The following is a 12,225-nucleotide window of genomic DNA, read 5'->3' on the forward strand; positions in this document are numbered from 1 at the left end:
GAACACAGACACAGACGGCTGGCATCCTCACCCCCTCCAACTCCACCCTGTGTGTGTGTGTGTGTGTGTGTGTTCGTATAAAATAAACCAATCATCGGAATGTCTCCCTGGCATCCACAGCAACACCCACGGACCCACTTCCTCACACACCCACCCCAACCCACACACACAACAGAGACGGAGACGGCTAATGACGAGGGCCCCTTTCACCCCCCCCCCCCCCCCCAAAAAAATAACCAAAACAAAACCAAAAAGCGAGACGGGTTTACACCCCTCTCTCAAACTTCTCATGCATGCCAACAGCAGGGTCCTTCTCATCTACGTCACTTCTGAACCAGATCAATAGGAGCCATGACGAGGCTTACTGTAAGTGCGGCCATAAAACAAATAGTGGGGGAGAGAAAAAGAGTCTGCACAGCGAAGGCTCAGTTATGACCGCTTGATGTCATTCGCCAATTTCTGAACAATCTGAGCATAACCCACAGGCCCTGGATGGTGAGTATCAAACTCAAGCGCCGAGAACAATAATGTCATTCCCAAAAAGGAGGACATGCAGGGTTGAAACAAAAGGGAAAAAAAGAAACAAATCTTCTCAAAGGCGGGGGAGGATTTCCAGAAGACATAGCAACTGTCAAAACGGCGCTTTTGGTTTTTCGCAATACGTCATCGTAGAGTAACATCTCAGTTGTGTCAGAGTTTTGGTGAGGACCCAGAGTGATTTGAATATGGCTGCTGGAGATGTCACTGAAATCCATATCCAGAGAGAAGGGGAAAAAAAGCAACAGAAAAGAAGGAAAAAAACATGGATTGAGGCAGCAGCCAGCGCCTCGCGTTTCATGGAGTCACTCAGGGCAGCATGTTTAAGTCATTTACATGTAGACAGCATCGATGGTGGGAAGATGAGGGTCCTGACCTGGGCCTCACCTTACCGTATATGAACAGAGGGTTGAGGAGAGGAGAGGAGAGGGGAGGAGAGGAGAGGAGAAAAGGACAAATGCAGGAGGAAGATAAAGAGAGAGGAGAGGAGAGGATGAGAGAGAAAATGGGAGGAAAGGAGAAAACAGTAGAGGATAGGGGGAAGGATAACAACTCTTACACAAAGATTCACTTTAAAAATCTTAAAAGAATCCCTACAAATTAAATTCACAATAGACAAGTTGTACGTTTATGACCATATAGAACATAGAATATCATAGGAAACATATTTGTTTTATTTTAAAAACTACTTTATCTTGTTATAGATTTAAGTTCACAGAAACAGGTGAGAGACAGATTACAAAGCATGATCCAAAGTAAACAGTCCAACAATTTCCCAATACACAGGCAGTAAATCTAAATTGTAAAAATATGTATTAGTTTTTTCCACACATAACAAAAATAATAAAAGCATGCCTGATGGAATCTCCACAGTCCCTCACATCCAAAGCAATACAGCTGGCGACTGTATCAAAAGACTATCTGAAGTTGACACGGACGTTCAGTAATAGAGAATGCAATGTGTGTTTGTGTCTACTGCAGCAAGGCCTCATGGCAGCAACTAAATACTCCTTCATTCCACAACTGAATACATACATGCTCAAAATCTAGCTTTTGTTTAAATGGCTATGGTTTTTCATTCCTTAAAAATAACGTTTTACATTCTCTATTTTATTTTCATGTGTCCACACACAGAACAGTAATCACAGAAACCGAGATGGTGCTAAGAAATATCGAGTCTCTGTGAAAAAAAGTACAGTCTTTTTTAACTGCGAGTTATAAAAATAGTGTCTCTCTTTACAGTACAGTATGCACTATTGAAAATGCCTGTTAGCTTGCATAAGGGTAGATCCGGGCGTCGGTTTCCAGGGTCTTGTGCCTCTACAGACCTGCATAGGGTGAGAGGAAAACATCAGTCTCATAGCAACCACCATTCAGACGTGTCTGACCACTAAGAGGACTAATAACCGCAGTAGTTACAATAAAAACACTCTTCTGTATTTGAACATGTCAAAGACAAGCAGCGACTGGAAAAGCATAGAGCGGGTGCCCACTGCCTGCCATAGATGTATTTCATTCTGTGTGTGTTAGTGTGTGTGTGTGTGTGTGTTTATAGTGCATGTGTGTTTGTATTATGTGCCTTTTTTACTGTACACCTGTGTGCGCTATGAATGTGTGTGTTTCTTTGTACGTTTATTTGTGTGTTTGTGTATGCATGTAAAGTGTGTGTCTGTGTGTGTGTCTGTGTGTGTGTGTGTGTGTGTGTGTGTGTGTGTGTGTGTGTGTGTGTGTGTGTGTGTGTATGTGTGCGTATCTACTGTATATGTGCTTTGATGAGTTTGCATCTGAGAGTGAGAGAGAGGGAGAGTTGTGTTGTGTACTGTATATGAGTGTGTGTGTATGTGTGTGTGTGTGTGTGTGTGTGTGTGTGTGTATGTGTGTGTGTGTGTGTGAGTGTGAGTGTGTGTGTGTGTGTGTGTGTGACTGTCTCTATGTCTGTCTGTCTGATGATGTCAGTGCTGACAGCATCTAGGGTTTGGCTAAGCATCTCTGGTTCCGTAATGCCACTCGGATAGTCCAGGAACATTCTTCCTGGTTCTCTCTTTCCTCCTCCATCCTTCCATCTCTCTGTCTCTTTTTCCCTCCCTCTGCCTCTGACTAGTGTAGTTCCAAGGCCTCTAGACCTGTTTCCTTTCACACTGTGAAATATCACTGGGGCCTCCGACGCCACAAGAAGGCAGAACCGCAGACGTACCACCCCACTCTCTCTCTCCCTCCCTCCTCTCTCTCCATCACTTTCTCTCCCTCTGTCTCTCCATCAACCTCTCTCTGTCTCTCTCCCTCTCTCCCTCTGTCTCTCACTCCATCACTCACCCTCTTTCCACCCCTAACCCTCTTCCCCCCCCCCCTCCCTCTCTCTCACCCTTCCAGCCCTCCATGTGCCCTCCGCCATGCGTTAATGTGGCACCAGCCTGTCTTAATAGAGGGCACCACCACAGCCCCTCTTTCTCACCGCGACGGAGCTGGGTGCTATGGAAACCACCCCTCACCCCCACCCCCACCCCCGCCCCCACATATAACAACCCCAGCCTGCATTTCAGTGGTGTTACGTCTCCTTCAGCCCCCCACCCCCACCCTCATCATCCCAAAGTGTGCAGCACACCACTCTGGAGGCCAGTGACTCCCTGGCTTGTGTAGTGTAGTGAAGTGAGGGGAGATGGAGATGGTGGTTTCTCGGGCGGGGTGAGCTCATTGACAGACAGTGAGGCATGTGCCACGTTCAGGAGAAGGCATTCCACTAATGGGACCATCTGTGTTTGCTTTGTGACCCTGTAGCCCCATACGCTGTGGTTTACTGAGTAAGATGCGAGTCAGTGCGTGTGTGTGTGTGTGTGTGTGTGTGTGTGTGTGTGTGTGTGTGTGTATGTGTGTGTGTGGTACTCGTAGGCAGACATCGATGATGCAACTTACCTGAAAAGACGGATCTTTTGTTGGCATCCCGCACACCACTCTGGCTACCTGCAGCACCCGCAAAACAAACAACATAATTGATTCCCAGCAACACAAACGCAACGCAACGCAACGCAACGCAACACAACACAACACAACACAACACAACACAACAGCACAACACAAACACAACACAAACGGTGTCCATAGAGTACCGCATGAAAACTACCCAGCGCCCTTACAGCGGCCAGACCCAGAGAGTTTCCTAAGCATTTCTGCGAGAGGCAAAATTAATTGTTGATTTCCATAAGTGTGTTTTCATTGGCTCATAAAATACTGTACTCGTTCTGGCCCCCTCATTAACGGCATGGAAATGATTACGGCGCTGAGAATCAGAGGGAATTAATCAGCGCTAATCAAGACGCGCACGCTGACGAGCCCTGGCTGCTGAAGCCAGCAGGTGTAAATCAAACGGCATCTCTGGACGGGCCTGGTGTCCGTTTGGGTCACAAACCCGACCTGCCGCTTGGGATGGGATGGGGGTGGGGGTGGGGAGAGGGGACAAGGGGCGGGTCTCTTTCATCTTTGTTGAGGTTAGTGGTTACCCCAATGGGGAAGTCTGTAGAATAACAGGAAATTGCTATAGATCTTTCTTTTTCTTTTTTACTCTTTTTCTCCTCCTCTTTCTTTTCTTTTTTTCCCCCTGCGTCTCCTCTTGGCGCCAGCCCTGAGGCCTACGCTAGCACATAGAAGGGGGCACCCACAGACACACACACACACACACAGATACCCACACACACGGATACACCACACACACAAACATACACACAAGAACACACATACAGACACAGACACACACATATTGAACATAAACAAAGATACACACACACACACACACACAGAGGCATAGGCACTTTCAAAACACTGACCATACACACACACACACACGACACACAAAACAAAACACAAACCTATTCACGCTTACACAAAGTAGCACAAACTTAATCACACTTGCACACATTTCGCACTGACACACACTTGCACAAATGCAACACTCTCTGCCTTTGGCCTCTCTTGCACATACATATTATGTGCTGAAAGCACCTAGACCCCTTTTACCAACCAGTTACCTCTTCCAGTTACACAGCTGACTGTAACACCCCCACAGAGCCCACCCCCCCCCCACACACACACCCCTCATTATTGGAGCAGTTTTCAACATATATGACAGAAGCCAAAACTGACCATCCCTCAGTAAATCTGTCATGTGTAGTTAGGTTTAAGTCTGCTGCCAAGCTTGTGTGTTTGGCTTGAATGAGATCCTTCCCCTCTGACTTCCATTGAGCTTGGCTGGCCGGCGAATCTCCCCACGCACTGCAATTTCTGGTTGCAGAGTAGATCATTTGTTTACTAAGGAAAGTGTATTATATTAATTTGTCTGCCTACGAGTACCACACACACACATACACACACACAAACATTTGTGTAATGTTTCGGGAACAGCTGAGGTTCCTAAGAACGTTTCTCAGTGCAAGGCAAAAGAAACCAGAGAATCAAGGAGCTGATGTTTCTCACACACAAAGCAGCAACGTAGCACAGAAGCGCAGAGATGCTGTGAGTATTTATGCATTTTCAGTATTTATGCTATCAGTATATCTTCTGTAAACCCACTTAAAATATTTCACGTACACCCCTCCCTCCAGCACACATATAGCTGCGAATGAGAAATAAGACGGCAGAGAGAGTTAAACCCTGTAGCCTCTGGTTTGGCCGAGTCTCACACGTTCAGCATAATCTCAACACCACAGTCATGTATTAAATCCATTCGTAGACAAATGGCTCCTCGACAACGACCTGATGTCATAACGCCTCTTTCAAAGACGAGGAACACCCGCCAAGGACAATTTAAGAGAAACTGAGGAATAGTAAGTCATTGATTAGCTCCAAGTAAGTTATAAATCTTTCAAGTAAGCCCTGGAAATGAAATCTTAGACATCTCTGTGAGACAATATCAACATAATGAAAGAGATCCAAGCCACACAAGGTGTAACCCCCCCAAAGTTCTCTATAATAAGTCATATAAACGTGCTGGCAGGCTATACCGGTCTTATGAATGATCTGACGAGATTTAGATTTTTCAATTCCCAAACCAAGGGTGAAGGGAAGCATCGCAAGCAAATAAATCTGGAGAAAATTAAGAGAAATAATATGACGGCAAACCATAACATAACTCTTCTGCAAGTCGTGGTGCAAAATTACAGGCCAAGTGTGCGTGGTGGTTCAAATTCACCGTCTTGCTCCCATTCCCACAAGACACCATAACGGCATAATAGCCACAAATAAATGGCTTTCAGTGCGAGTGAGAATGGGGTTCAAGACGTGATAGATTCAAAGTGATGAATTGGCAGACAGCGAGAGAGAGAGAGAGAGGGAGAGAGCGATAGATAGATCAAATTGATAGCAGAGAGTGAGAGAAAGAAGAAATGGAGAGGGAGATAGAATACAAATCTGGGAATATAAAATAAAATGAAGGCCCAGATTACGGCTATGGAACCATAACTATAGTTAGTGCACAGTCTAGTGTTAGATTCCATAGCAATAGCTTGAATATTATTTGTCCGGTAATGTTTTTTCCGTGCCAATAGAACTGTTATTCTCATTCCGCAGTATAAGGGAATGGTGATTGTCAGTGGAGAGGATCAAAAGAACAGCCAACCTGCTCTTACCACTCTGCACTGCATCACCAATACGCTTGAACCAAAGGCAGCGCAGACTATTAATGGACTTTATTTACACGGATCCATAGCAATAGATCTAATCTCATCGCCAACGATTTCTGTAGCAATAGGTACTTTGTAAAAACCACAATAATAAGATAAAGAAAGGAGGGAGTAGGGGAGGATGAAGAGAACATTCCATGACAGACAGACAGACAGAGAGACAGATAGGAGGCATAAAGAGAAAAGATAATAAGACTAGAGTAGAGGGAAGGCCACTCACACTTGTCCTGCTCAGGGGGCTCCAGGATGTCACTCTCTGTGTCACTGGGGACATGCCAGGGCTGCCTGATGGCTTGGAGCTGCTGGTAGAAGTCATCCTGTGGGCCCAGATACAGGGCAGAGGAGACAGAGGAGAGAGGCAGATGGGGGGAGGAGGCAGTGAGAGAGCAGCAGCAGAGCAGACTCTACATACAGCAGACAACCCGGACACAAAAGACATAATCAGACATGCATAACTTTACATACATAGGAGATACAGAACCGAAGAACGGTTGGACTGGGAAAGAATGCTTTGGCCGGTGTCCGCATCAAAGCTATGTTCACCTGCCTGTTTAGATGTAAGAGCCTTGCTTACAAACAAGGAGCGGACAAAAAGGCTCTTTGCGGAACTCGGCTTTTTCAGGAACCTAGTAGGAACCTTTTTTCTGAGTACATTTATGAACTTCGGAGAACTTCAGCGAGTCTCTTCCTGCTGATAACACAAACACTGAAGATAAGAGAAGATGATGCCCCCCCAATATATACTCATAGTATACACACACCAAAGTTCAGAGAGCCCCTAAATAGTGCATATCTGAAGGATACTAGAAGTATATTCTATGCCAAGGCTCATGAAATTACAGTTCAGACAGGACACTGCAGATGTTTGGGGCCGGTTTCGGGGATGTGCTGACAGACAAATCAATTTGCGGGACAGTCCAAGTCTGAGCTAAGATTTATTTTGAAGACCAAGCTTAAGGAACTCTTTACCACGCATTAGAGCTTTACAGTATGATGGTGAAACCTACAGGTACTGGGGAAAGTCTGGCAAGCATATGCCGGTGCTGAATGATCATCACTCCACGAGGAACTTGGAAGCAAAGTCATGGTTGAGGGTGCAGCGCGAGCAACCAACTCCCCTTGAAAAATGGGTTCCCGCTACAGCGGTACAGCTGCTCAGTTTCAGTTTCAGTTTGCAACCTGAGACCTGGACATTTTTCCTAAATATCTCATAACAAATATCCCTTCAGCACCAGTTGGCGACCAAAAGAAGAACTACAGCTTATTCTCTCAGCTCCAGGTTTTGTTGGAAACAGTCTTAGAGTATTAGAGGAAAAGGTGCACTGGCCCTTTGAATGGGGGCAGCCTGTCAAGAAGAGCAGGGCTCAGGCCAGCTCCTCCGTGAACTCGAAACCAGAGATGTACGTAGAGCGCTGGCAGAGGCACATGTCAGGTCCATTACTTCCACAGATGTTTTTGTTTTCGTTCGGATGAAGTGCGCCTCGGAGTGCGATCTTCGGGGCCAAAGTCTAATAAATAAATTGCCCCGTGTTCCCTTCTGAAGATTTTTTTCTTTTTTATGTGTTCTTATTTTTCAGTGTGTAAGAGGAGGTGGAGATCCTGGGCCCGTCCTCCTGCACACCTCCACCACACACCTCCACCCGTCCTCCTGCACCCTTCACCACACACCTCCGCAGCGTCCCAGGGACTCATTAAAGGGCAATTGCAGGGGAAATGGAAAAGAGAGAGAGATGGACAGAGAGAAAGAGAGAGAGAAAGACAGAGAGAAAGACAGCCAGAGAGGGAGAAGGAGAGTGAGAGAAAGACAGAGAGAGGGAGAAAGAGATAGAGAGAGAGTATGGAAAAGAGAGAAAAAGACAGACAGAGAGAGAGGGAAGGTGAGAAAAAGACAGAGAGAGAGAAAGGATGAAAGACAGAGAGACAGAGAAAGGGGGAAAGAGAGAAATCAGCTGATTCATCTTTCTCTTTTCTCCTTCCGTAACGGAACCCCATGAATTTTTGCTCTGGTTTGCAGCTCCAGTTATTTAAAGGCTGATAAAGTCCAGGTGGCTTGAATCAAGCTCTAATGTTTCTGCAACACTTACTGGGCATCCACAAAGAGACTGTCCGTCATGGTGGAAAAAATATAGATAAATAAATAAAAATATCCAGAAATAGTGCAATTCCTGCTCATAGAATAAAGTCTTCAGTTTTAACAGGGTCGCTGTCATGCTGCTTCAGATGAAAAAAAGGAAGGGGAGGAAATTACAAAAAAAGAAAAAATACTTCCAAGATCTGTGGCGAATCCCTTTCCTCTGCACGCCACTGACACACTGACATCCCTGCGGACCACCTCACAGAATCTTCTGGAAATGTTCTCCACATGCCCGTCTAGGCCCCCTTCCACTTGCTGGGTGTTTTTTTACATGGGGCTCTTCCCCGTAACGTCAGGCGTTTTAGAGGAACTGAAGCCTGTAAAGGCCTCCAAAGCAAGCTCAAACTGTGTGCGTGTGTGTATGTGTGTGTGTGTGTGTGTGTGTGTGTGTGTGTGTGTGTGTGTGTGTGTGTTTGTGGGCCTCTCCCTAAGCCCATGTTCCTGTTCTGTGGAAATCGGAACAGCAATGCTTTACTGCCTTTACATCAAAGTAGCCCTAATTCAACACTTAATGACCAAACCCATGACACACAGTTTATTACCATTAGATCCTTATGATGACTTATACTTCATTCTGTTGAACTGTTTGATTGTTTCCTGGATGTAATCTGGTGGGCAAATGGATGTAAAAAGAACAATTACTTGAGCTAATGAAGGGCTGGACTGCATGTCCGGTAAACCTCATTCAGAGTCATTCTTAAATAACACTGAGAAGACAGTGCGTATATGTCAGTCTTAACTGCGCCATTCCGAGCTCATTAATTGGCCTGGTTTTCCTGTTGGGTCACCAGGAATGTCGGGCTCCAAAGAGATCCATTACTCTGATACACAGACTACGGGAAAGCCCACTCTGATCAAACAGCCCCCGTCACTAATGTTCATCGGGATCCAGCTGTGACCACCATAGAGATTGCACTTAGATTTCAAGGCCTTGATTGTGTGTGTGTGTGTGTGTGTGTGTGTATATGTAAATGTTTGTGTGTGTTTATTCATTTTCCCCAAGTGGACTACAAGTGGCTCTCCATATTAAGTGATTGATCTGTTGTGTGTGTGTTTTGTGGGTGCATATCACCCCATCTGTTTATGTTTGTGTGTTTTACCTCCACCAGTGTTTTCCTTGGAATGGACATCTGTCCCAACTCTCCATGGTGTACGTGTGTGTGTGTGTGTGTGTGTGTGTGTGTATGTGTGTGTGTGTGTGTGTGTGTCTCGGTGTATGTGTGCATCTGTGCTTGTGTGTGTGTGTGATCCCTGCATGTGTGCGTTACCTCCGACAGCGCGCTCCTGTGGCCAGAGAGCTTCCCCAGGCTGTCCATGGTGCTGAGCCCGGGCGGGGTGAGCAGCGGGCGCGTTATCTGCCCCGTGGGGGTCACCGGCCTGCTCCTGCAGCTCCTGGGGCTCCCGAACAGCGTCACCCCCTCCTTGCTGCTACTGCTGTGACTGCCGGGGGTGAGGGAGCGTGACATCAAGCTGTTAGGGGTCAGGGGTCGGCTGGGTGTCCTCCCCCCCGCCCCCCCGATGGGGCTGTGGGTCTGGCTGCCAGGGTTGCTCAAGGAGTTGGTGCGGCCCATGGACAGGGAGGTGGGCTTGCTGCTGAACAGAGGCATGGCGCTGGTCTTGGCTGCCCCCAGGTTGCTGGGCGACTGAGGCCTGGAGGCCGGGCCGATGGGCGGGAGCGGGGTATGGAGGAGAGGGGTAAGCAGGAGGCTACTGTGGGGGCTGTTGGGGCTCCGGCTGGTCAGCTTGGCCAGGTCCTTCTCCACCTCTGTAGTAGGGAAGAGACTGAGTGTTTGAGTGTGTGAGTGTATGAGCACTCATTCACACAAAGGTTTTGGACTACAGCGACACAATGTGAACAAATGCTTTTGGACATGCTTTTACATTTATCCATTTGGCAGACGCCTTTTGGATAAAAAAACATCTGCCAGATTAATAAATATACATGTGACAGTAGACATTATTCACAGAGCACTTAATCAGGTTGCTCAACTGAAAGAGAAAGGAAACAGCAATATTATGAATCAAGGAAGTGGGTTTGGTAGCCAGTCAGCACACATACGTATAAAATAAGCCTTTTTTTTAAACAGCAGAGTGGCTTGTACACACATGTAGGTGTGGAGAGTGGAGTGACCTTGGATGATACATTGAGTCACACACATCTGTGTATCCTTGCTTGGATTGGATCCTAAACACTGGTGTGTGAGTGTAGAGCTGTGGGTGTTGTCTTGTTTGTGTCAGGACCTTTCACTTGCACTAAACACAAGTATTTACCGACTGACCGACTGCTCGATCACTGTGTCATCCGGTCCGCGACCCCCTCTCAGGACTGGCCGTGCCAGTGTACACACAGGCTGGCCAATAATACCCTATGAAGTCACACACTTCTGTTCTCCTCAAGTTTGGAGGAGACTCAAACACTGTGATGTTTTCCTGAGGAGGAGAAGGCTTGGTTGTTTTTGCCCTTGTTTGTCTTAAAGCCTTTTACTAGTCCTGGGCAGCACTATTTACTAAGAGCATAAACTGTGTGGGGACTCGGTTTCCTCTGTGGCGCGCTGGAGAGCCAGGGTTTATGTGACCACATGTGCGGGGTCGCACTCTCATACAGGCAGAGATTTGTTTGCTTTATTGGTAGCTATTCAAACATTTTTGTTTGTGAAAGAAAAGAAAAAAAAAACATGGCTGCCAACTACCAGCGGGAACATCTGGGCCAGTATTTCCTTGCTTTTATACAACTGGAAGCTGAAAGCATTGTGGTTTCTACGGGAACCAAAAAAAACAAGTCATCGTGCAAATGTCTCCGGGAAAGAAAAAGATTCACCACTGATGGCTCTCAGGGAAGAGTGTGGCACTGTGTGTGACATTTGGTAAATACCGCGTATAAGCTTGACATGCTTCTTACAAACCTTGACTTCCACACTTACATGGGCAAATAGGGCCTTCTCCAATGTAAACAACATTTCATTTTTCTGCACTATAAAAAAATCCAAAACATATGTTTGCATTGCTAAGTACCCAGAAGGGGTTGCACAGAGTACTAGGGCATTCGAGCAGCATTCGAGTTTCTACATTAAGTACACGTTAATCATGTGAGGCTAGATCTCGTGCACATTTTCCCGTTAGAGCCCTTGGCAAACAAGAGGAGAGATGGCGACAGCAGAAAAGGATAAGTCAATTGTTTGGGAGTTGGCTCATTTTCTTTCCCAACAGAGCTGTGGGCTGATTTCTCAAGGATGGCTCTATCATTCAGTGTTTCATGTAATAGACTAGGCTATTAGACTTATGCAGCTAAAAAAAAAATTGATGCAAGCAAATATGACTGTTTACCAACGGCAATGAGGTTACCATAATTTCCAGACTATCAAGGGTATATACATTTATTTGGCTAAGTTTCTGCAGCCCTAATAGAGGTTATTTTCATTCGCTTAGTGGCGCACTCAGTAACTCTGCCAGGTAAAGTAAGAATAGGTCTTTCTCTCTCTGCCTTTCACATACAAATCTCACTAACGTATCAGGTAAAAACATTATTGGACACATGAACACATTAAGATATCATTGATACAGTACATAGATACACATAGATAACACCAGCCAAGGAAGATACGAATCACTGGGGGTATCTAAACATTTAGTTTCCCTTTCACTAATGTTGCGGTTGGGCTTACTAATGATCACTGACTTTACATATGCCAACTGTTTTTAATGAAAAGAGTATTTATTGAAAAAATGCATTTGTTAATCTTGGGCTACTTCTTGGTAACAATAATAACAATTATAACAATAACTAAAATATTGCTTGCATCATCCATACTTCAACATTGTGTAAGGTAAGACGAAGTATTACCTTCATATCATATCATTCATTTGATGCCTTGCTCTATGTGCTGA

General features: G+C 45.8%; 1 protein-coding gene across 1 annotated transcript in view; it reads right to left on the reverse strand.

Annotated features, from left to right (window-relative positions):
* Positions 1-1,771: 1,771 nt before the first annotated feature.
* The window catches only part of cUnh8orf34 (chromosome Un C8orf34 homolog), an 80,664-nt gene continuing 70,210 nt past the window's right edge, over positions 1,772-12,225 (reverse strand). The window contains exons 12-15 of the mRNA XM_080855328.1: positions 9,609-10,105; positions 6,427-6,523; positions 3,448-3,495; positions 1,772-1,865 (exon numbers count right to left, since the gene is read on the reverse strand). Of these exons, the coding sequence (XP_080711454.1) occupies positions 1,858-1,865; positions 3,448-3,495; positions 6,427-6,523; positions 9,609-10,105 (650 nt within the window). The 3' untranslated portion in view covers positions 1,772-1,857. The remainder of the gene's footprint in view (positions 1,866-3,447; positions 3,496-6,426; positions 6,524-9,608; positions 10,106-12,225) is intronic.

This window comes from Sprattus sprattus (assembly GCF_963457725.1).
Source record: "Sprattus sprattus genome assembly, chromosome: 17".
Classification (NCBI taxonomy): Eukaryota; Metazoa; Chordata; class Actinopteri; order Clupeiformes; family Clupeidae; genus Sprattus; species Sprattus sprattus.